This window comes from Hermetia illucens, chromosome 4 (assembly GCF_905115235.1).
Source record: "Hermetia illucens chromosome 4, iHerIll2.2.curated.20191125, whole genome shotgun sequence".
Classification (NCBI taxonomy): Eukaryota; Metazoa; Arthropoda; class Insecta; order Diptera; family Stratiomyidae; genus Hermetia; species Hermetia illucens.
The window spans coordinates 45,585,159-45,612,158 of record NC_051852.1 but is presented as its reverse complement, the minus strand read 5'-3'; the positions used below and the strand labels follow the sequence as shown (position 1 = coordinate 45,612,158).

Genomic DNA, 27,000 nt, shown 5'->3' with positions numbered 1-27,000 from the left:
AGAATACAATAGCATCTGAAAGTCTTTAGGATTCTTACTGCATATCGATTATATACATCGATCAAGAAAAAACTGAAAAGCATTGTTGAGGTGCAAATAGAAGTCATAATGGTAATAAGAGCATTTAACATCATTTTCCAAGCAACTAGTCTCAATGTGACACATTTAGTGTTTCTCGTGTTCTCCAAGAATTATACTTGCTACAAGGTAAAATGCGGTGAAATAAAAAGCGAGTAATAAGTTCCTCTGACGATATCGGAAAATTGTGTCCTTGTGTCTTAAAAAGATGACAATTTCCGAAAGATGTGAAGAATAGAATCTGTGTGAAATGAACATGTATAATGATGAAAACCAGAGTGTGTAGCTCCTTTAGTAGGTATGCTCTCCTAATATCTCCTTTCCGATACTGGCGAAGAATGTGAAAGGTCAATTTTATTCGCAGATAAAGTCTTTAATCTCGTAACTTCTTGGGTTGGCACATGCAAAAAATGGTTTAGAAGTTAATTGAAATTTTATTGCAATGCGAAAAAATATATATATATATTTTAAAATATTATATGTTTTCAAGGTCTTTAATCATTTTTTTTTATATTTTTTTTTTTTCGTATAAAATAATTGTAATTGTTGGCGCGACAATTCAGTTGGATCACAGGACCACAGTTCACTGTAGGAGGCCATTGCGCTCGCCTGATTTGACTCAGGTACTCATTCACAACTAAATCGACTAGTATCGGACATTCAGGCACGATACACTCCCTCTGCGCCAGTGAGAGGAACCGCGACTTTCCGCTACGATGGGCCAGGGCTCTAACCACTGAGCCATAACGACAAACAAATACCTTAATAAATCGACCTACTGTCTGTCTCCCATTGACATAAAATGAAAATGTTGCACCTACAAGATGAACTCCCACAAAAGCAGTGAATGCCATCATTATGTTTCGAGTTTGAGGGAGGCCATCCATGCAGACAAAAGGGCGGGGGTGTAAATTTTTCTCCAAGTATAATCATGTGGTGTATCAAATATTAAGAAGTTTGCTCTTGCCTATCAACAAAACTAAAATCACTAGTGAGTACAACTAGTTTGGCGGCAGGTTTGAATCCTGCTTGGTCATGAATGTTTGTGCTCATCTTTGTACTGCGCAGCTGCTTTACGCTAATCGCGTACACAGTCAATGTGATAATAATGAAATTGAAGCACTCCACAAAGGAGTTAACAGGAAGCATACATCCATAACTAGTCTAGTCCTCCGAACATCCAACGTAATTCCATTTCGCTCATGAAGGCACTAGTGTTCCCGTAAACTAGCCGATAATTGCTACGACTAGATCCTATACAGAAACTTTTGCATCAATAGATTTCTGTTTGGCCGCAATGTAGATTTTCCTCCACTTCAACATGTAAGAAAGTTGATTGACTAACAATGAATCAATTCTAATGCTATCTTGGCCCGCCCCATATCGCTGTGAAGACCCCTTTGATGTGCAAGGCATATGTCTTTTTCAGATATCGACTTCTACATTTTTGTCGTAATATTTGTGCCCATGGAAGAAGATAAAGCCCATTTAACTCGCTCATATGATACTATTTTGCATGCCTGAGTTGAAAGCGTATATGACTTTTGGTTCAGTTGCATTTAAAGCAGATAATTTGCAGTTTCTTCTTTCCTTATCTCCCGGTTTTTAAATGTATGTTAGATTACCCAATTATTACCTACTATTCCTAAGTCCGATTCATTTCTACCTCGAAGGCGCTTCGAGCATCTCTATGATTACCGTTTAGCCGATTCTATGCACTTCTACAAAGATTTCTCAGTCTCTTTATACAGGTTCCAGTCTACAGTTGAATCAGCCTTCATAGTCTCAGATGAGGAATATCCTTCTCATCTTCCCTTGTTTTGGCAAATTTCATTTGTTCGAAAGTGTTTTCCTTTACTATTCTTCATGCGCTTCCTCTCTAACAGCAATGATCATCTAGGTTATTTTCCCAATTCCGTCAATGAATTTGGTGAACCTCCCAGAGATCCTGACTCCGATGCTTGACGCTAGTTTGTACATCGCCCAATTTACGAGATAGTCGAACGGCAATGCGTTTCATGGCTGAACAATCGCGTAAAATCATACTAGAGCCATTCACCGACTTCGTTAGCCATGGGTGTCAATTAAGTCACTGCCGATCAACCCTTTTTTGTTGCCCTTTGGATTGTTGAGTTGGGATCGTTAGAGGGCCGTTGCCGCTTTGGTTTACACTTAGTTGCAAGATGCCTCGGGTGATCCTTTCCCCTCAGCCTTTATACAATGAAAACAGTGTTTATTAGTTATCATTTCCGATACTTGTAAAATCCTTGCAGAACTTAAACGCATAGCTTCTCCTTTTTACAAGTAAATTTTTAATTTTAGCTACTTAGCTCCTGAAATAGCTCCTTTTTTGCGAAAATAAGAATTTACTTGTAAAAAGGAGAAGCTTTGCGTTTAAGTTGAAAAGAGAGTATTTTGTAGATAGGCAGTTTCGTGAAAAATACTTACCCATAGGTAAGACTTTAGTTTCAGCAGATAACGTCGACCTGTACCAGGTTGGCTAACAGAAAGAGTTTACTTCAGCTGGTTCATTAAGAGCTTGGAGTGAATATGTGGGAAATATGAATCTGGATCCAGGTTTTTCACTGACAACCTTTGTTGTTTTTACCTAAGATTTCATATTTGGTTGCCATTGCCTTGCTTTTAGTGGGAAAAGTAGGCCAATCTCGGCGGAACTCTTTTTTTGTAAAGAAAAAGCTAGTTGAAACTGGCAGCCGCCTAGTACTCAGTGTTATACTGTAGCGGCCACATTCCAATTCCTATGGTTGTTCAGCACTGTAGTCACACCTTTACATGGAGTTTGTTTACCTGCAAAATCTACCACAAGTTCCCAATAGTTTCCATCGGTTTTTGAAAAAAAAAAACAAATCTATCCCGAAATCAGTATTCATTACGTTATCTTCCTAGACAATCTCGTAAATCCATAATCCGGGTCAGACTTTAAGCCCGAAGTACGTGCCCAAGACCATGGGTTGTTTTCTCAACCAAACCGATCACGTTCTCATCTATTTTGACATTACTCATCAACTCATCAATCGGTCTCGTTGTTTGTTGTTGTCTGTCTGATTGTGTTAACGATTCATTCGCTCTGTACGTTTTAGTGAAGAAGTATAAATAAAGGAGTTGTGGCTTCTAACAGTCGTATTAGTTCTGGTTGTGTATAATTTTGAGCTTCTTTCATTTTCTATGAAGTCAATGGAATAAACTTTAAATTTTTTTTATATTACCATCTATAACCATGATTTTGATAGCTAGAACGGTTTCATTTGGAGATGACTGCATGTCATGTACATTCGGACTTTAACAATTGCATCAAGAAAAGGGTATGCACCCGACTTTGGGAAACCTCTAGCCGTTTCAATGTACTCCTTTGACCCATGGTCCATCGTTTACTATGGAACCTTTTCGAAACGCAGCTTCTCATTAGAGCCCCCAACTAGCAGAGACCCGAGAAGTAGTTAATTTATTGAGCTACTTCGGTCGTTATAGGTCGGCCCACGGTAAAAATCTGGGGCCATATTACATGACTTTCTCATATCTCTGCATTGGGGGAAGCCAAAAATAAAAAGACTTTCTTATACCTCTGCATTGGGGAAGTCAAAAATAAAAATCTGCTATTGTCGTACGTCTTACAAAGTTGTTTCAAAATTAATTATAACTTAATGGCTTAAGTGCTCTAACACACTTCAAGGCCCTGTCGCGCCAACGACTATTATTATTATTATTAATGGTTTAATGACGCAGAAATGCTAGATTACTCTTATAGAGTATAGGGTTGTTGCGCACCCGATCGCGATCGAAACAATCTTTCAGCTGGTGTGGCGACATAGGCGTTCGTCGCCCTTCCATTCTGCTTATAAGGAAGAACCCAACCCACATGATCTCTCCCCGTACCGCCATCAATCATCGCGGTACGCCGGAAGGTCAAGCTCAGGAGAGCTCCAGTGGCCGGACGGAAAAGTCAAGGGTAGGCGACGTTGATCTTGAGGAGAATGATCACGTTGATAGGACGCGTTTTATATCACCCAAACTCAATGGCAAGCGAAAAGATGTAAAATATAATTAAAGTAAACAAACATTCCAAAAGAACCTTAAGGACTCCTCCCACCTCGAATTTTCAACCACCATTTATGTATCTTCCTGTGAAATTCACGGATAGCCAAAATGCTATTGTGCAATTGTTATTCCAATTGTGCAATTGTTATTCCAATCTCAAAATTTGTTTTCAACCTGTGCACAGAAAAACACTCCCTGACACAGGGCATAATTCAAACGTGAAAAATGAACGGAATGGCTCCCGTCGCAGAGTTTTAGGTAACAAAATCAAATAAAAATGTATTTCCGAAAATTCAGTCTTCCTTGTTTGGAATCCGAGAACAAACTGATGTTGAAAGATTGAGGACGAAATGGCACAGTTTTGGTTGATTGTCTGCATGTTCCATCAAGGCTTGATCTCACCGGTCATTTCATCCCGGCGAAGAAAAGAGAATATTAAACTTTTCAAATAACTGAACGAAGGGATTCTCGTTTCACAAAAAGGTAGGGAAAGACACTCCTTAGAAACTTGAACGGCAATATCTTCCAGCATATAGTCCCAAAGGCCCGTAGGTCCACAGAATCATCTACAAAACGTTAAGTCTCAAGACGAACAAAAGCAACAACAAAACCTTAAGGTATACTACCTGTTCTATAGAACCTCCACATTCCCGAGCCTGGCTAACACAGAGGTGTTTAAGCGCGTATCGACGGAACACTTCACTGGAGCGCAATATTTGCCAAATTTTTAGGTTTTTGGGATAGTTTTCTTGTCTAGTTCGGCTCCATCGACTGAGGATGGTCTTTTTCCACTGTCAATCGTACTTAGTCATTACAAATGACTGAATAACATAGAAATATTACAGATAACCCGACTATACTAAACTATTTTAGTAAAGAAGCGTTTGTACTCTATGGATAGATGCCCCAATAGGATCACGACAAGAAAAATATAAATGTCATTTCGTAATACTGGATGGAGTTCCTTTCCATGAATGATTAAAAAATATATCAGAATACGTCTATCTTCTTCTTTTTCTTCAGCCTTTCTCCCGTTCACAAGCGGGGTCGGCTCGATATCAGAATACGTCTATGCAACAGCCTAATGAGGGAAACATTTACAATCCAAGAGAAACTTATAGGAATCAAAATATTCTGGCTCATTGACACACAATCGAGTTATCGAAGGTTATACTCAATCCCCAAATAAAAAACTTTGCAAAGGAGTTATCGAAAATTCTTAGCACAATAGCTCATGCTCCCTGGTATACTCGTATAACAAACAAATGCATCCAAAAGTGGATACTTAAGGATATTGCTGTGATATTATTGTTATGAATTTGATTGAGAAATTTCATTCATTTTATGTGTGTGGAAAGATTCAATCAACCTGGAAGAAATTTAGATTTTCATTCGAAAGACTCATTCAACTAGAGGTCCAGTCACATTTATCGAGAATTTCTTTATTTTATTTTCATTCAAAGCATTTACAGATAAGATAACACACCACTCAAATTTAAAGGGTAATTTTTCAGGTGCTAGTACAACGCACATGTATATCTAAATTTCCCAATTTTATTTCGCAATTGGAATGGGTCGAAGCAAAAGTCATATATTTTGAGGAATTCTATGGAGCTAGATAGGCACGGCAAACATATTTTCTATCAGCACTCGTTTGAAAGAAAATTTTCTTTTCCGGAAATATACATGACAGAAAAATATTGTTATCTTATCAAATAGTAAATTGTACAAATTTTCAGTAAGAAATATTGATAAATGTGAACCGACAAAATCATTTATCGATGTTTACTCATATGATAATTTCTGCTTATTTAGAATTATGTTAATAGGTTCGGACGTCGACTTACAAGTATCTCATTTTGGAACGAACAATATTACTTGATACGATGGGATTATTTTTCACATCTTTCCAGTGAAATATTGAAGATAGTTAAGGACGTTATCAATACCTTTATTATCTACCTTCTATGGAACTCTGTGAGAGTTACTTTCCATGGAGCTGGTCGCAAAAGTACACAGTTACTATTATGGAAGTTTGTCTTCTGCTAGTGAAATACGTTTGGCGGGAAGTATACTATTACAATGTTCTTAATATATCTACCATTATACTATTGTTTTGCTTGAAGCAAACTTCTCCATTTCCTGAATGCAAGATTCATACGGGAGCGAAATGAAAGTTTTGATGACTCCTGACGGTTTTCATTTTCTTTCACAGTACCCAAAACTTCATCGAAGTCGTCATTTGCTTCAACTTTAACATTACTATCGATGAAGATAAAACTTTCCAGAAGTGAATTGTTTAACTGCTCATACTTGTCAAAAACGCTATAGATGTATATATTTTGTCCTCTGTCTACTGGTCATCGTTTTTCGTCGACTGACGAAATCATCCTCAGTAAACCCAATTTGTTAATGCATTGGATGGCCTCTGTTCTGGGTCTCGTTTATATGATAAATCGCTTCATATGCACTTTTTTTCGCTGTGCGGATTTCATATTGTATCGTAGTTTAGTAATTGACCTTAAAACCTTTACAGATTTTGTTATCCAAGGCCTGGGAAAGTTTTTTCCTATAAGTGCAAAGAATACGAGTTTTCTGCTTTGTAATTTAAAAGGTGGTATTGAGAAAATGTGGAACATTTCGCCTATGTTGTGCCGACAACAAAGATTTTAGATTGAACTTTCGGTTTCCTGGCATTTTTCTGCTCCTGAAGACTGAGTGAAAATTATACAGCACTACCATTAATCTTTTTTTTCTCAAGCAGCTAAAGCATTGCCTCAAGTTTGCCTGTTTTGATGAAAGAATGAAACATTTCAGGTTTCCTACTCAACCAATCGACATTCCATTACTGAGTTATTATTTTGCTGTCCTATCTAAGACCTACTTCCGGTTTTCTTTATAGTAAGTTTTAATGGAAATACGCTTTGATCTGTTGCACAATCCCGCTTCGGGTGGTGCAGTTGGCACATTTTAGTTTTACGCTGCAGAAAACTTTCCAATTGTTTCTGCTCGCCTGATATGTCCTCTAAGGATTAGAAACATTGGAGCGTAGGGATGACAAGTTCATTTGTATTAATTAAATTATCCATTCAATTACTCTGACTTTTATTGAAAAGTATAATTCTGATTTTTATCTGAGGAAAGCTGTCAAACACACAGTAGATGAAACTGCCTAGGAAAACCTTGAATTCTCACAGGACAAAAAAATTACGTCCGGTAGGTGGGGCTTTTTAGTCAAGGTCGTAGTTGCGTTTTGTGGATGTTCATTGGTATTGATTTTCATTTGTGTGATGTGTTAGCGCACGTGACCGCATTTGGTATAGAAATTTTCCAGCTTGGTTTCAACGTCCATGTCCGCTGAGAAGCTGTGTGTGGAAATAATCAATCTCATTATGTTTTTAGTACAACCATGAACCTAAGTTACTGATGAACCGCGCAATTCATCTGCACCTTGACTCGTTTCCCAAGAGATTTGCTACTCAATGTATGTTGCCTCCCTTGCGCTTGTAGAGAGTTTAGCGTTTCCTAGCAAGTCGGGCCACGGGAATTACTCTCGCGTTCACCATTAAAGTCAGTTCTGAGACAGCACGGTTAACAGACGCCACTCGCAAACCTACCCGTGACGGTTAGGAGCAATTTCTTATTAAGAAGATCAGTCCATACTTCCACACCATAAAGTACTACGTCGCACTCATGAGGAGGCATCTCCTATTAGATGTAGGACTCAACGTTTACCATTAGACGGTTTAAGACGAAAGCTCCTGCTGGCGCTTTGCTCACTGCTATTTTGATTTTCTCGAAAAAGTCGGTCCAAGGTACTTAACTGTAGGCTTTGACTTTGACCGATCGCCCCGGTATGTATGATCAGAACTCTCTTTTTAGTCAAGATGACCACTTCGATTCTTTCCAGCGCAAAACTGAAACCATGAGTAATCATCTATCCGCTTATTCGTCGTGTCATTGGACCCATTCTGCTTTGCGTATGCCAATAAATGCCACAAGATCATTTGCACAATCGACCAAGGGTGATTCTTCTGTTATGCCGATGTCCTAGTAGACTATCGTTGGAAGCGTTCTAGAAATCTGACTTTAGGGTGAAATACAGGTCCTCGTGACGTTGTCTCCATTCTCTGGCCCCAAAGAATAAGGGCGCCAGAGATATCTGCCCAATTGAATTGAGGGTATTTTTGACATAGAGCATTGCGAGAAGCACTACCCTTCGCGATCGATGGCTGTACGCGTTATCTTGATAAATCGCATCCACGACACATGGATATCCCCACTCTAAAACCGAACCACCCTGGGGAAAAGTCATCGGGGGACATATGAATGCCGATAGTGGAACCTCAGTATATGTGCCTCTGCTCGGATACTGTCGGATCATGGCGACTTATTTTTTTTCCTAGAAAGGACTAATCGTTTCTCCCAGCGTGCGAGCAATCTTCGCTGCCTTCCACGCTATTGCACTCACAATAATGCGTATAACGCGTTCCATCTGTTCGGCATTAAGTAGGCAGGGTTTCCGCCAAGCCCCATGGATTCATTTACTTCGCCGACTAGCTGCTGCTAGCAACGATATTTGCCCTCTCTCCGGCTCAATTAATTTGTATTATCGTGCATGCCCCTCTCGTTTGTTTCACCGTTACGCCAAAAGGCGAGACATATGATATTCCTTCCGCTATTTGGCAATTTCCGTTGTCTACCCACATATAGAAGGATTTTAACAGCTAAGTGCTCTCGGAGTTATGGAAATGCCCCAGGTTGTCGCTATTAACCTCATAATGGAATTTACGACAGTGTCAGTTGCATAATACGCCTTTTCTCTAACTTTGGAAAGAACAGTCAATTGGGTACAATGCCTACATCCAAAGCCATCTGCTCAGCCTCAATGACCTCCTCTTGGCTTCTTTCTAAACCAGAGTATTAGAAAGTACTGAAGTTGCCGTCCTCGCATCGGTAGTCGCACCAGTTTTCGAGAGTTGCTCTGTATTTTTCTCGGGCGTACCCTGGAGCCTCGGCGGGTGTTCCCACCGTTAATATCGCCTTCGCTGGAGGCGTTTTCGTATTGTGCCCCGATGCAACCAGCGCTTCTTCTTTTCCTACTATTTCTTCGGTTTCGGTGTTTTTGTTCTTTATGGAATTTATACCAACAATGCGTACTATCCAACCGGGGTCCCGATTAGCCAAGCTGACATCATCCCATCAACGGCGACAGGGTTTTTTCGATGACTCTGGGAAGGTCCAGTGTGGGCGTGTACCGGTCAGTTGCGGTTGGCTCCTCACTGAGAAAGTTTTTCAACGCTACTGCCTAGAAGGTATGCGTAATGCTAGCTAGGAGTTGAAACTATTTGTTCGGGCACGTCAGGGAGACCCCTGAGGGCAGTGTAACTCTTTAACCTTTCTATATGTGTATACCAACAGTTTATGGGGCAGGCTTTCTTTGCCAACCAAATAATTTTCTAAATTCAAAGAGCACAGTAAATCAAGGTATATTAGGCCGGTCCACCAGCATCTATGTGAACCTCCACAGAAGTAATATATAGCTGAGTCGATTGATCGTCCTCTTTTGATATCATTTTATTAGTATTTCTGATATTGATCTTTTCAATTACCACCACAAATAGGTAAAGTCATCAAGCGTGAAGCGCAGAATAGATGTAATAGATGTAACTAACTTAGTAAAGTTGATTTACTGATTCGTGATATGTTTATAAACTCAAGAGTGTGTGTTTTCGTTGTTCTTTGATTCTATTGTTTCACTTTCGCTGTCGCAGCTGCAGATCCGCCCTCACTTTGAAGAGATCCGTCAAACTTCAGAAGAGATGTGGATTTAAACTAATTATTCATTCCTATTTGCATAATTCTGTACCTTTCATTTTTTTTCACGAATGTTCGGTTCGTAAATAACGACAGCCAAGCGTAGTACGTGTTCAGCATAAAGATTGCAGCTTACGAGTAGCTTTTGATCATTTTTTGAATTGATTTTTTTACTCCGTTCAGTGCAGTCGTATATATGTAGCTCTGGCATTAACACCATATTATCCAAATTCCTAATGCATGCTTGTATTTATCCTAGGCCATACTTTTTCAAGCAAACCATTCAATATTAAACTAAAAAGCCAAACTTAGCCCCAAAGAAAGTCCAAGTTTCTCTATAGTCTATGTATTTGTTTTTATGTATATTCATCAGGAATATTTGATCTAATCCAGGCCCATGTGTCCAGTGATCTTTCTAGAGGTGGATGTACATATTCACTGATTTTCAAATGAATTGAATTACAGCGTTTGCGTTCTCCCTCAAATTGTCATATGGCAATCGTGCTGCGTAAATGGTTTCCGCTCATAGTAAATTCAACAAATGGCTGCATAGTATACGGAAACGAAAACAGTGGAGTCCACTTGATCGAAAATAGGAGAGATTGGCATTAGGGGAGGTAGATATGATACGAACGCAGAGTACTGATACCTATATCCGCTACAAAATGCTCACCTGGTGGACAATGCATTTCATTAAACAATACTTTGCACGTGTATCCCGGCCCTTCTATCTAAGGCAAACATGCATAACTTAAGATAAAATGATCAAAATTTAAAGTTTCTTCTTCATGCAAGAAATATGCACTTCCACACCAAACTCTCCTTCCATCAATTCCGAATGGATATGGATGGATACGTGATGGCTTGCCTATTGAATTTCAATATGAATAGAGTTCAAGAGGTTGCTGCTAGTTGCGTAGGAAGTCAGAGTAATGCGCTAAATAAAAATGATCAATGAGTTCGCTATGTGTGCTCATTGGAAACATTTTAAGAATAGCTAGAAAACTTGTGCTCTTGTTTAAGTTACATCGAAAGTCGGCCTACTGTTTTCCTCCTTGATGTACTTGAATCATGAAATGAAATACATTAGTGGAATAATGTTAAAAATGATTAATGTTTCCGGATTATTCGAATTATTAAACTTGTACTATATGGGTATTATCCTACAATATATATGTAAAAGTGTGTCCAAAACTCTGGCCATTTTGAAGAATAATACGATGGGAATTCTTATTGTCAAATTTAGTTAAAGCTTTAGATACTAACAGAGTAGTTGCTACTTATATGGGCTGGGATATATCCTGGCAAATATGTGCACGCTGCATTGTCGTTAATTACTGGTTTGGTGTTTTAATTCTCCTCAGGATATCCATGTTTTAGGTCTTTCCATAGTTATCATTTTGTATCGCTACTATTGTACCGTTTAATACGAACTAATTTTCAGAACTACTAATAGATGAAGTTGGAAATATGAAGTGTCAGCTACGAAAAGTTTTGTGTATTTCTTATGTAAGATTATTTGTGTTTACGATCGTTGCAATTTTACATAGCTCCCAATATTGCCCTTGCATTTACTATGCCTGACTGTTCACTTTAGTGAGATACCTTACATTCTGCGATATTTGTAGTAAATTTACAGAGGAGCGTCAATTTTGCCTTACTATAACTTCGTCAATGATAACAAGATGTTCACCAAACTCCCCGGTGTCATGCGCTAGTGGCGGTCTATATCGGTAGAAATTTCGTGTTTTAGAATGAACTAAGGGTGCTCATCATTTTTAAAATATAATAATACATTATTATTAATTTTGTTTGAATAGACATCCATAGTGTGCCCGAAAAAAACGTGCTCAAAGTTTTTAGAGATGTTTTTCGTTCAAAAACGAATGTATTTTTCATCTTTATAAGATATGTTTATATATGATTTTTAATTGGATGATTTTGTAGCATATTTTATACGGAATAAAATGTGTAATTTCAATTTTTGAAAAAAAGTTGTCGCAAAGTAACCACTTTCATATTTTCCGTTTTCGTCAATTTCTTAGGCGGAAAGAGACGTGCTAAAAGCAATTTTTCCAAATTATGGTTCATTTATTAGGAAAAAACGTGCTCAAATTCATTTTCTTAGTTTATTGTTGACTTATTGTGTTGTTAGGAAACAATTGCCCGAGAAGCTGAAGCCCTTTATTGTTAAAATGATTAAAGCCCTTTAAGGTTAAAACAGAGAGTAGTTAGTAAGGAATTCAACTTCTCGACGTCTGATTCCCTAAGCCCTGCTGCAAGAAAGAGGTTAACGAACTTCCGAGGAAATCAACTGAGGCTCAGGACCGTCTGTTGTCCATACTGTGTGAAAAGATCCCTTCAAAATGTCGTCCTTTAATCGTAGATTATGCCGACAACTCGTTTAAGTTGGGAGTCACGACAGGTACGGTTAGAAACATTTTGCATTTTATGTCTTATTTGTGTTACATTGTGTTGTTGGATGTCTAGGCATGCAAAACCAATTGCTTTAGATTTCACTCGAAAGCCAGGTACTCAGGTACTCAATCACAGCTGAGTCGACTGGTATCCGGCGGCAAATCACGATACAAATCCCCCTTGTGCTCTAACCACTCAGCTATCCGGACACTCGAAAGTCATTAACATCGGAAAAAAGTGTTATGCAAGATTATGATTTGCGAAAGAGTACGTTGAATGGCCTGTCAAAGGCTGGATCGCCGTATCTTATGATACGACTAATCAAAATGTATGCTCTTTTCAACAGAAGGGATTCTCATATTCGATTACCTTTTGGAAAATGTTAGGACGTTAAATACAAAGTGTCGGTGGTTAACCATGGAGGCGGGTGCATGATGGTACGGCCTATTTTTTCTCATGATGTAGTTGTCCGAATAGTACAATAAACTGCAGCTTTCGACTCTAATCACGAAACGTTGACTAGCCTGTACAAACCTCTAACTTGAATGGGTAATCGTTAACAAAAAGATTAGGGAACGCAATTTTACAAAAAGAACTGACCTATACACCGCCAATGATTAAGTGTGACCGAGAATTTCAATGGGCCCGATTTTCTGGCTTGTTGGTCCATTCTTTAGCGATGTAGTGCAATTATTATTGCGAAAGGAAATTATGAATTTTTCACTTCGCAAACTTGTTAATTCTTGGTAGAAAATTGGATTTTGAAATTAGTGACCATGTTTTTTCCGCCCAAAATATTGACGGAAATGGGAGTAATGAAAGCGAAAAATTGAAATTACACATTTTATTCTATGTATAATAAAATATGCTACAAAATCATATATAAACATATAATATAAAAATTAAAAATATATTCGTTCTTGAACGAAAAACTTCTTTGAAAACTTTGAGCACATTTTTTTCGGCCATTGTATTATTGTTAACTTTATTTGAATAAATATCGATATGAGAGTATTTTGACACCTAGATGTATAGAAACAACATAATATTTTTTAGGTAGGTTTTGAGTCAAGTTCTAATCGCGACCTTTGAATATACGGACAGCTCCTTTTAATATAAATTTCAATGACGCCTTTCACTGAATAGAGAGGACTTTATAGTTACAGCAAGTGAAATCTTGGAAAAGGTGTGTAAATATTCGGATAACTGTAAAGATTAAAAAACATCTGAAACCAAATAAATTCCAGCCGGGTCCGATCGTTTTCGAAAGTAAGGTTAACCTTTCGTACTTTGAGATTATGCGGAAAGTCAAAGATGATTCGACACTGGCTGACGGCGACACAAGAATCAGGAGAATGCAGAAAGGGGAACTTCTCAAGACACAGAAAGAAAGCACCATGGCTTTATAGTTATATCAGTAAGAAAGGAGGTTAAAGTAAGGCAACAAACCCATGTGTGCAGAATCCTTGACGAAATTTCGACGGAAGAGAGGTTGGGAACGAGGGAATTGGTGTGTCATTTTGATTACAGTAGTTAAAAAGACGACGATTTCTTATGGGTCGTCTTCAGGATGATCTGACAGAAAGTGTCCCTTGCTATTTGCTTTAAATTCTGGTGTAGGCAAATATTGCACAAGCAAGCACGGTCGATCTAACCGACATAGATGGTGTTTAAAAAGAACACCAAAAAAGACTCTGAATAAACGTTTTGCAAGGTTAACAACGTTGGTGACAAGAACTACCCCGCACAACGCGGAAAATGTCCAAATGTCCAAAGAAGATCCGAAAGCAATGAGGAAATGTGGTATATTCATATTATCCAATGAAAGCGTAAGCGCAGTTGAAAACTGGCTTTTCGAAAGTTACATTATGGTATCTGCAAAAGTGCATGGTTCATTATTGTTACAAAATATTTTCCTGGATAGGAAAGTGTTAGTCAAGAGAATCGGGGTCAGTCAGTCAATGAATTGTGTCTATAGTTCGAAATTACCTAGAGAGTTTATTGCTAGGAAACATTGAACGAAGCAGAAAACAAACTTACGTGTACCAATTTCACAAAAAGAAAGACTAATGATAACTTTAAGGTAGGCATACTTTATTTTAGATTGCATTCTTAAACAATATTGATATTATGAATACTTATCAAAATTGAAATCCAAAGGAGCCCAAGTAGAGTGTAATTATAACACTTTGAATCTTGTTTCATACTTTTTTTTTTTAATTTTTGCTCGAGAGCAAATTACTTCAGTGGAAAGAAACTTTTGAAGAAGAAAAGGTTCTCATTTTCGTCTTCATCCGGTAGCAGTATATGCATTTTCAACAATTTAAGTTTTTTACCTTCTAAGCGATTCATTTCTCCAGTTTCACTGTATCTGACGCTTCTTTCGCTGCGCTATTTGAATTTCAGAGTCAACAGCTCGATCAATATATGGTAAAATTTCAATTGCTAAATAATAAATTTATTTTCGTTATTTTTTCCTAAGAATTTATTTTTTGTAAACGTACATTTCGGGCACTAGCTGCACAACAATCCCGCATTAGGAAAAATAGCGAAAATATCTTTATTTTGTGGAGGTTAGGTAAAAACTTGAAACTGATGTTCATTCTCTTATTCAAAAATAGCTGCAATTTCAACAAACCAAACAAAAATTGTCGCTATCTACGAGGCTATATTTGCAGTATCAAGAAACAAGTCAGGAAACCGGAAGCTAGACGCTTCAGGTACGAAAGGTTTTGTGTATATCTTTTATCAAGAGATTTGAATGTGTATTTGCCCCATTAGTATGTTGCACGTAATATATGCATATATTATGTGAAAATATCTACTTTGAAGCGATATTGAAATTCCAAGTCTTGAATTTGAAGCGACAATTTTGCCGTATTATAACTTTGTTAGTAATGGTGCAATTTTCACCAAATTTGGTGAAATCATGCTCTTTACTGTAGCCTATATTGCTGCAAAATTTCGTGGTTCTAGGATGAACTTAAGGGGGGTTTCCCTGCCAATTACTAAAAATTATAGTAATGTACTATTATTAACTTCATTTGAGTAGGTATCCGTCTGGAGGGTATTTCGCAACCTAGGCACCATACAGTGGCAGCCTCCTGATTTTTTTCAGATTTTTCGGTTTGGTAGTTTCTGAGAACGGGTTCGTTAAAAAAATGATCACTTTCATCCCCCCTCACTCCCCACCTTTCCAACAAATGTCAAATCCAAAACCGGCCTCGAAAAGTACTAATCGAGACCTTTGATTTGATACCCCATATGAGGCCATAATGTCATATCATTTTAAGCAGTGGGACATCCAAAAAAGTTTCAGCACAAATGGGCAATGAAAAATCTGTTCAAATTGTCAATAACGTGGTCACAGCTTGTGATGCCCTCTATAACAAGGCGCATATTACTAAGATCCTGAAACAATGGTAAAATTGGACAATTTGGAAAGCTTGCAAACAAGAAAAAGTTATCAGTAAGCAAGTATATACAATGCTTTTCGAGAAAAGGCGAAAAATCGTTCATGAGAACAACGGAAATTTGAATACGCAATTCTTTAATAAGCCGATATTAACCTATATGGAGGATCTTGTAGAGCGGTGATAGCTAAGCTAAAAGATAGTATAACCGGTAGTACAAGTGCCCAGTTTTATTACACACAAGTAACGACTCTGCCTCCAGAGTAAGACATATGTGCTACTGCATCCTACATAAGATATCCCAGCTGGCTCCCGTAAGGTCAAAGGCAATAAAGGACACAGGCTGGATGGAACACGTGGCTCTCAAGGTGGTGATAAAAGCTGGATCGAATCGGTTCATTTCCACTATTAATACGTGTTTGGAAAAAGGTTTATTCTTAAGTCAGTGTAAAAAGCAAGCTGCTGGTGTTGCTATCAGAGTGACAACCTCCTTGATGAGCCATCCTCGCACTGCTCCATTTGTTTACAAAACTGCTGGAGCGGATTATATGCTCCTGCTCCTGATAGTGGATGCCATAAGCACAATGGTCAATCTGATAGGGTGGCAGAAGAAGATACGACAATTTGCTCTTAGTCAGAACACCAAGAAACAATAACCCTCAAGATACCAAATTTTTTCAACTCTTCGCAATGGAAGCATATTATATGATCCCTAAACCAGTTGGATATGTCCACGTGTATTCAGCAAATCATCAGGGACTTGTTTAGGATATGGGGGAGCCTAAGTTCACATCCACATGATGTTGCCACTTTCGGTCACACTGCTCCTAGGGCATAGGTGAGGCAGTGTCTGAAGTGTTGCCTCTGCCCTGGACGAAACCGTTAGTCCTTGTTGTTTTTTCATCAGGGACTACTTTCCCGATAAGAAACTTTGCTAAAGACGTAGATCTAGTTAAAAACTTGCTAACCGGCGGAATGTCTCAAAAATCGGTATCGACAACGTCGCGCCCGTATAAATAAATAGACATCTTGAGGGTGTTATTTAGACATATGAGACACCGATCAGCAGGCCTGACGAGAGGAGTGGGAGGGGGCTGGTGGAACGCGCAAATTCTTCCCAAGTCCAGAATTGAAATTTCAATGAAGATTGAAGGGAAGGCGCACACTCAGGAGATCGGTGATAGCGATCATAAAGGATGGGGGGCACATAGGGGCTGATACCAAATATCCAACTTTGGATGCTGTGCAACCATACCTATTACCACTTGAAGCAGTTTCTAGACGAGGAAGTGGATCCGGGCGGTGTTTACAGGGTGTTGACCATAACAATTTTCCAGTTCGTCCTGTTAGTACTAACGCGTAACACATATTCCTCATGTCTTTGAAATTCGCTAGCTAGACAGATCAGCTTACGTTATTTCTAAAAAGAGGTTTATGAGTAGAAATGATTATTCTATCATACAAATATTCGGACTTAAGAAGTATGGAATGCAGTAAGTGAATTCTTAACCTGCATTCAGGAGGAGCTTCGTTGCATCGAATTTTAACCCCCACTACGAATAATTTCTTAGTGAATTAAAATCCAACATTGCGGCTTTAGATGTTTTCTAGCTGTAAAAAAGAAAGAGACAGTAAATTGATTTTAATAAGATTTTGTTTATACTCGATAACGACAATTGTTTTAACAAAATTAGTCAGTATATCTATCCACTCGGCTAATGTGCGCTGATTTTTTTTCCATTGCAAACATTGCGGCTAGCATCGTATCGATATTTTTATTTTGAGAGAATAACAACTATTGTCGGAAGAATTTCGGAACAGTTGGCCTAGAAAGTCTTTTAATGCGAAATCCACACATTTTTTATTCAAATAACACATTGATATGGAGATATACTTTCACAAGTTTAGTAAAAGTACCAATTTATCTTAGAAAAACTTATGAGAGCAACTATTCTAAAAGATGTCGATATACATTCGCGTTTACTCAAAGGATTACTTCAATGTTTCATTCGTATGTCATGGTTCCCTTTGGAGGATCCTTATAAGAAAGTTCAAACCGAGTAAAGTATGCTTATGATTATGCACGTCTCCATACTACTCAACCTGCTAACTCAGTTTACCTGCTTGAAATTTGCTTTGTTTCTTTCGTTATCGGTAGATATCTTTAGCAATTTCAACCTCTTATGTACTCCAAATATGATATCAATTCTTAACTCAAAGATTTATCTTCTATAATATTTTGCAATTTTTTTGAATAATAAAAGTCATCCACCCATGAAGATTCCATGCATCCTATATGGAATGCTTCTATCCAATATTTCATAAAGTTTAGAACGCAATGGGTTACTAAGCCGTACACCATTACATTTGTCATCGCTGTTCTAATAAAACGAATAGATATTCTCTTTTATTACGGTAACTTGGAAAAGGGTTGAATGGAGTTACGACCTAGGGGAAGTGTTAACAAGGAAAAAATGTGAACAGCTTTCCCCCTTGGTTATTTTCTATTGTTCTTCAATAACAAAGCAATACCTCTGCGTGTGTTCTAGATATTGAAGCAATGCTTAGAGTTTTTCTCCCGTTTTGTGCATACAATGAGCAAGTAAACAATACACTTCTGCCTGATGACTAGACAACAAACGTCTGCTTTCTTTAATTCCATCAAAAAGATATCAAAAAATCAGCTTCTAACATATCCCTACGTTTCCTTTCAGAGCCTCGGAATTCTAGCGTCAATACCTGCAGTACTTTTAATTTTATCTCTGCTTGGTTTACTACTTTATCTATTGACGAGGTGTTGTGACCGAAAGCAACGTAAACCTGGTTCACAAAGATGTCAAAATTGTACAATAATTACGATTACATTACTATGTTGTGCGGCAATTGGATTAGGTAAGTTTTGAAGTTGCCATTCAATTTTCAACGAATTCACTTCACTACTCCATTGCAGGTCTTTACGGTAATGATGATTTCCACAATGGGCTACTGCAAGCATTTAGTTCCGGACGAAAAGTTGAGAGTTTGGTTGGCAGTTTGAAAAAACAGGTACGACGGCAGATTTCTACTAGTAGTAGTAGTAGTAATAATAGAAATTACCTAGCGATATTGATCGAAAGTTAATACAAGTTGTTGGGTTAATCTTGAATGTTTTTATTCAATTCGACACTTTTACTATATTCCATAAATGATTTGTCATTAAATTAATTTTCCAGACTGAAACGATAAGGAACGATCTCGAAGGTAAAGTGCAAACTCAAAAATTACAGGATGCTGTCGGTAAACCGAGCTTTAATCAAACGGCGGTGTTATTGTTACTGGACACATGTCAATGGGTTAAGGACAACACATCACGAGCGGTAATAAGCCTCGACATGGTTTTATACTTTATGAAACCGTTAGAACCCGAGCCTGAAATTTCTCTAAGGAATATTTTAAATGTAAGTTATGAAACATAATGGAAACAATTCCCTTTATAAATATATGTATGTACAATAATACAGTTATTTCAGCAAATTCTAAATATCTATTGAAAATTTCAGCAAGGCGAATTCTACGAATCAATACGTTGGCCAGCTACATTGGGATATTTAACTGTTCTGCTTCTTCTTTGTACTGTTTTAGTCATTGGATTAGCAAGACGATCACGCTGTGCATTAATTTTCTTTAGTGTACTTGGTCTATACGGTATAATAATTTGTTGGCTATTGGCCGGTATCTATCTAGCGACATCAGTTAGTGTTGGTGACTTCTGTATGCGACCAACAGAATTCATGTGCCGACAAGTTGCAACGGTGAGTACAGATCAAATAGCAATTATAGGTTAATATAAATTTTTTAGTAATTATATGAAGAATAATTGTATTTGTAATTTTTCTCTATCATCAAATATATTTAAGCCATGTACGAACAATTTCTCTCCCTAAATAACTGGGCAACCGCCACCTTATGTGGAAGAGATTTTCAGTGCAGTTCTAAAATACCTTACTTAGTAACACGCATATGCAGCCTTGAAAGATTTCTTTCTTCTGAGAATGCAGATTGGCTCGCCACATGACTATGCGTTCTAATAATAGCTATAAAGTTCGCTGGAATGCTCATGCACTTCCAGATGGATTTAATAGCCTCCATGAAATGCGAGGATATTCGAGATGTTTCTTTATGCTTCCAATAGTTACTGTTATACTTATTTCCTTCGGAAAAGTCTCATTTCTGCGACCTTTCCAAATATGAATTTGACAGTCTATGGGCAATATTTAAATGTGGAAATGATCAAATTTGACGCTTTATATAGTTCATCGAAAAATGCTTGTACAACCTCAAGGAATATAGCCGAGCAGTAGATTCTACCTTCCATAGCACAGTTTATCTCTGGGGCTACGATGAACTTTTTCGGACAGTTCCATGTTTTTTCCTGAATCCAAACTGGTAAAAAGAAATAATTTCGTTTTTGTCAGTGGCGGTGGGTTTGGTTAAAAAAAAAACTTCTCAAGTGTTAAGGAAAGATTGAATCTAGCTTCCATTCGAAAATCAGTTTGGTGATTCGAGAAGGATTTTTGATTTTGCCTCTAGCCGAGATTAATCTCGAGTTTGGCATTGAAGTCTTCAGCCCAAACTGTTCTACACAGATGGCAAATTTCTCAGGGCTGTATACAGCAAAAATTGTGATCGGATCGCCCCATACCACTACACATGATTCCTGAACCTCCATAACCTTTGCCATCAGGGTGCTTAGTATCGTAGAATCTGTAGCCAGGTATTATAAAATTATATTTGCCGATTAGATGAGTCTCCGACATAAAAATGTTGTCGGTCCCACTGTTGACGAGGAATACTGGTAATTCCGTTTTAGGTCAGCTAATACTATTCGCATTCCAATGGCAGATTATACTAGAATTCATTTTTTTGAATGAAGGATTTGGAGAATCAGCATCTGGTTTCACATGCATCATGCTTCGTATTGATGCCGTGAATTGGTTCATACTTTGAATAAGATGGACCATTTTCGGTACGCTATGTTGATTATTAAGTTTCAGAGCATCAGCATAAGACAAGCTCGACTGCGTTTTAGCAGGTAAACATTTGTCTGGAGCGTTGGAAGAAGAAGACTTCTTCTGAGAGCACTTCAGAGATTTCAGTTGAATCAATTTCGAGTTCAATGCCTTTAATTACTATTACTAGCTCTACTGTTACTTTTAAGCCGGAATGTGTGGTAATTTTCCCTGTCTAATCCGCATATTTGGAATGATATTCCGTGCCATCTAGAAACTCGATTTTTTTCCTCCTGTATGTAGTCTTCTTGCTTCTGAGTTAAGGAATTAAGTAGATCCGGCAGAAATGTGCAAATCTTTTTAATTACTAGCTTTATCGCGACTATACGAAGAATTGTGGAGAATAGAAGAAAATTTTACAATTAAAAACGTCTTAAAGGAAAATGAATTAGTTAATTTACTCCTGTGAATTGTAATTAGTTGTACTCGTACCCCCTTTTTTAAGTGATTAGAATCGATTCGATGTCTGTCTGCCTGCCTGTCACACCCGATTTATTCGGAAATGGGAGGATCGATTGTCACGAAAATCAGTGAAATCGTGTGGTTTGTTGTTCCTTTTACATTCAGCAAGTGGCGCCATTTTATGCTAAGTTAGAGAGGGGGCGGACTCCCCATACTTATGAATGGATGGTGCAACATTTTTTTTCACAAAATGTAGCTATGTGGAATATTAAATGAAAGGGTTCAATTTGTACTTTTCGAAACTCTTATATTTGATGTCGGGTGGAAGTAAGGGAATGAGGGCTCAAAATATGACGCTCAAAAAGTGTAATAGCTCTCGTTCTCAGAATCTATCCAACCGAAAAATTTGAAAAAAAAGTGGTGTATCTGAACGAAATCTAGGCCTCAAAATACATCCCGCTCCGAAGTTTGCATAAATAAAGCTAATAATAGTATATTACTATATTTTAGAAATTTAGCCGGAAACCCCCTTAAGTTCATTCTACAAAATTTTGTAATTGCATAAAGGGTAACCGGATAGCTCAGTGGTTAGAGCACTAGGCTGTCATACGGAAGGTCGCGGTTCAAATCTCACTGGTGGCAGTGGAATTTGCATCGTGATTTGACGTCGGATACCAGTCGACTCAGCTGTGAATGAGTACCTGAGTCAAATCAGGGTAATAATCTCGGGCGAGCGCAATGCTGACCACATTGCCTCCTACAGTCTACTGTGGTGTACCGTTACGGTCTTGAATGAAGTGCTCTAACACACTTCAAGGCCCTGATCCAATATGGATTGTTGCGCCAACGATTATTATTATTATATAAAGGGTAACATAAGGCATAAATATGTGTACGATCAATTTATATACACGCATATAAAAATATAGTATTCGGTAATGGACAATGTTTGTTTGTTTAGGGTGAGCATACTATCTACATCTGTAATATATATTATTATTATATATTTAGGGTCTTTAGCCATATACGAATGGAAAAATGTGCGTAGACAGGTTCTCACATAAGATAAACACAAAACCTTTATATCCGAAGCGCCAGGACCCGGTATTCCGACTTGTTTTTCTCTCTTTGACTTAGTAATGTCTGTAATGCTTGCGGTAAGGCCATCCTCTAGATCACTTAGAATTGTTTTTTTTTTTTTTTTTCAAAACTACTTAGATAACATCATATTTTTCAAGTTTTGAATTGAGATTGAGTAATGGGGGGACACGATTAAACGTAAACTTTGCACCCAAATCGTGATAATTTCCATCGTATATATATTTGATTGGAGTTTTTTATTTTATCTTTGAAAAAAAAAAAAACTGGCGCAGAGTGAGCTTTTTGGAATGCTTAGATCATTGACAGCTTGGTCAGATTTCCAGGATCATATGATCGTGCGAAAGTAATCAATTGGACATAATTTACTATTTGGACCGGCATCAAAACCTTAGAGTGCATGGAAGTAAGGAATTCCATAAAAATAAAATCCTAAAATGAATGGAAATAGTATCAGGGTCAAAATACAACTCTGTCAGACTCCCTTCTTTCAGTGTCGAATTCATAATTATATGCCTCAGATGTCGCTTCTTGATCAGATCAAAAAGCTTGATCTGAGTTGTCTGGGTGAGGAGATCCAATTCTCTTCACCCAGACAACTTCGGCTGCGCCGAAATGTACTGTTCCCAAATCGCAAAGAAAACTCGCACATATTTATCCTTCTTACATTGAAGTGCGTTTTTCAGCTCTTGGCTGTGCAAAGAGCCCATTGCTAGTGGAAGCAATATTTTACGCCATCATATGTATGTCGCTCCAGTAATAAATAGTTATTGGTTTCCCTAGAATGTACCTTTTGCACAAAGAATCCAGATATATCAACTTTTTTCCCTTCCGGAAAGTTACTTGGTTGCTCAAACTTTCAAGATATCTATTGATACGACTCAGAATTATTTTAATTATTACTTTAGCGACGACGGCCTCCGATTACCACATTGTTGTGGTCCAATTGATGATCTCTTTCTTGGGCTATCAGATCCCCAGGAATTTTGAATAGGAGGTGGAAGTGGCAGCTCCGCGAAAGTTAGAGGGCCTTTAAAGAATTTTTCTACAGAGAAATCGTTAAACTCGGCGATTTTTATGGAACTTCGACGAATGTTATACGATTAAAAATCGTCATAAAGTGTTCCTTCCAACTCATAACCTATTCATGGATAAGAAGCCTATCGTAAACGTTATCTTCGTTCGAAACTTAAATTTATCGGTTTTTGCAAAATAAAAAATATTAACAAATTTGAAAAAGACTAGCATTACCTCATAAATTATGTACAAAAATAGTGTCCAAAATTTCAAGAAGATCGATGTAATAATTTTGGAGTTATAAGGGGCACCGACTTTGAAAACGTGAGTTGTGTGATTCACGCTTTGAAATTTTGAACACTAAAAGAATTGGAATGAAACGTTCATAAGCGAGTTTTACCGGCTTAGCTCACACTGAATCATCGATGCTAGGTCCGTAAAAGATGTCGCTAGCATCATTTGATGATGTCGTAAACATTTTTTTACTCTTGGTTACGACGAATCTTACTTTCTTTAGTCTGTTCTTCAGTTTCCGACGGCGCTTGGTCCACTACTGATGTTCATGCCTCGTAAGAGGGTTAGTAAAGCAAAGAGCCTTCATTGAAGCCACAGCCTGCCACATAAACTGCAATCTCAACAATGACAGAAGTTCCACTCAAGTGCTTTGGTGAGATTTTCTAGGTAAGTTGGTTTGAACTCCCATTGTTGTTCTGCGTAAAACCTCCCGACACATCGCTTCAGGATTTCAAATCTTCACAGATAGGCTTGATGGCATCCAAAATATCCTTGGAGGAGTACTATACGTGTGTTAAAAACGAATGTATTGTATGTGTATGCATTAGCAGCGGCAGATTTTTGCCATTCGAACCTGAAGTCCACGCTGAGTCATGTATGAGGCGTGGTTGTTTAAACCGCTGTATCTTCCTTTGTTTTGCTCTGATTCTTCTCAAATTTTCACACAATATTTTTGGAACGTTCTCCATTCAGAAAATCAATAAATAGAAAATGCAAAAAAGTTTAAAGTGCAAACCACCCTATCCTTTCGCGCTCTCGTATATCTGTCTTGTAAGTTCCGATGTCTGAGTTTTGCTGTTCAAAAGCCAAATATTTATCGATTTAACATAGGTAGTAAGCCAATGAGAGAGACTTTAAATGAATCGCCTAGACTGACTCATCTTGTTCGAACTGACGGCTGGTATCAAATGACTAAGGCTTTGATGATTGCTTGCCTGTCAGTTATTTGTCGATAAGCCTCCGTTATCACCAGTATATTCGCCTGCAATACGCTAAATTATTTAGAAGGCTTCAATTCCGATACGTTATATTTGATTAAGAAAAATCTTGCCTCAATTCATCATCACATTTCCGAACCGCTTGTAAAAAATACGATGTCGTAATCTTGCAAAACAACACTAGCTTTCTAATTCGCCGTATTCGCCGATTTGGGAACCACACAGTCTAACTTTCGTTTTAGCCTCATATTAAAGATCATCCAAAACTACATTAAATTGGAAGAAAGTGACTGTTTTTTTGTCTAGCTAGAGGATGTGGTATTTAAATATCTTTGTCATCGGCATACGCCATCACCTTCACGATTCCTCAGTCCAGTCTCTTAGGGATTTCATATATGACCATTATCTAAAGTATCGGAAAAATAACCCCTCCCTGGGGAATTTCTCTGCTCTGTTGCCCTATTTAAATGTCTCACAGATTTGATGGAATTTCTCCGATGCTTAACGTAGATACTTATCCAATGCGTAAGAAACCCTTCCAAGCTTATTCAGTTTAGAATCTCTTGAATGGCTTTAGTACATTCAATTAATAATATCCAGAAAGACAGAAAACATATATTGCTTGCGGTATAACAGCCATTCAATTGTACGTAACACCTCGTGAAAGTCAATCAATGTAATTTGGACTTAAGACATATTATATATAATTGTCCTTAAACCATTAAAACGGTGTGTGGTACGTTCCTGAGCGAAATACGGCTTCGATAAATATCCCCTATTAATCTTCTTTTTCTCGGAAAATCCTAGGAAGAGCTACAGTGGGAACTGATATCTGCAACGTAAGCGTGATTGATGCAGTTTGTCTCATTGAGAAATTTAAGGTACACTTTGCAGCCATTTTCCATTTATTGAAAAGCAGACTGATCGTCTGAAGCTTTTCCTCCCTTAGCACGAGTGAAGTTCCAGAAAATGCCTTTACGGACCTTTAGCAGCCAAATCCAAGGAACATATGGGATAACTTGAGCTTTACGCTGATCTTGGCGACGTAAGATTTGACCAAATCCTGGGATAAATGCTATAACGTGATAGTAAGCTATGTCATCTGCTGGTTATTTGGGCTCTGGTCCCGTTAATCAATCATATGGTTGTCGACTCTCATGGGGAGAGGTGAAGGTGGATGCTGTCACTTATTTAGTGGCAAACAATTCAACTTTGATGATGCACTTGGCATCACTGGAGAGGTACTGACATCACTTTTATTTTAAAAGTAGATTCCATGATAAGTTCCACGAGTTTTTCGGCTAACTTGGTCACTGAGATAAAAGTCTTCTGCATACTTTAAAACTAAACTCTCTTTTAACCATTGGGGTCCTATCAACGACTTTTGCAATACAGAAAAGGTTCATACATTTTTGAAAACCAGGTTCCTAGCGTATTTGAAGATCGCTAACTGAAGAAGTAGACCATTGGTTTCGTTAAATATATAATTTGTACAAAATAAGGATGTCAATGTAAAGATGGATTTTCTTGTTAACATCCATATTTATTCAACTTACTCTAATGTTATGAGGGCGCAGATGTAAACTCTTTGTACACAATATGTATAGAAAAAAAACCTTATTGAAATCAATTATTTATTCGTATGATATGGGTACAATTAAGAAATTAAATTAAATATTTTCATGAGAATAAATAACAAAATAATATCTTATTATATTTTGGATTTTGTTTACAGAGAAGCCCTGACGATCTTTATTATTTGAACTGCGGTACGTTAAGAAATCGCTTTATACTTCGACTAAACGAATCTAGAGATTATGTAGAGAAAGCTAGAGAGTCTGTTTTGAGAGTTGCACGGTAAGAAATTTATTCAAAATGAATGTCTTGATCCGAAATAAAATGGAAATTGGTAAATATTTCAGAATGAGCAGAGAAATTTATCCACGAATCGACATCACGACCACTACTGAAGCTTTAAGCAAGGATCTTGAAGAAGCAAGGGGAAGACTGTCTGTATTAACGGCAATGTTAGATCGTCGTTCAATAGACAAACACTATGCAGATGCACTGAAAGGTGTTTGTGGCGGTGGTCTTCTTGGCCTAAGTCTCATGATGGCTGCTGGTCTTTTAACGGCGATTCTACTGACCATACTCGTATATGCTGACTCACATGCATGGATTTATTTAACAAAAAAGCAAGTATTTTTCTAATTTACGTTTAAGCGCTAAAAGCACTCTCCGCCTCTTTTATATCACCAAATGCTTCGAATGCTTGTCTTAATGTATTCACAAGCCATTCTTTACCATCGAATCGCGCTTCCATTTCACTTACTTTTTGAATGTGAAAGACAATAAGCAAGAAAAATTCTATGTGCTTGAAACTAACATCATCTAAATCATTAAGTCATAAAATCTATTAAT

The 27,000-nt window shown here is 37.7% G+C and overlaps 1 protein-coding gene across 2 annotated transcripts in view; it reads left to right on the top strand.

The window, feature by feature from the left end:
* LOC119654489 (protein tweety-2) overlaps positions 1–27,000 on the top strand; it is a 54,789-nt gene that overhangs the window by 26,658 nt on the left and 1,131 nt on the right. The window contains exons 2-7 of one of the 2 annotated variants that reach the window (XM_038059912.1): positions 18,497–18,674; positions 18,733–18,827; positions 18,995–19,219; positions 19,322–19,573; positions 26,315–26,436; positions 26,502–26,774. In XM_038059912.1, coding sequence (XP_037915840.1) covers positions 18,497–18,674; positions 18,733–18,827; positions 18,995–19,219; positions 19,322–19,573; positions 26,315–26,436; positions 26,502–26,774 — 1,145 coding nt within the window. Of the gene's footprint in view, positions 1–18,496; positions 18,675–18,732; positions 18,828–18,994; positions 19,220–19,321; positions 19,574–26,314; positions 26,437–26,501; positions 26,779–27,000 lie in introns of both variants that reach the window. The other variant, XM_038059913.1, reaches the window with a different exon arrangement.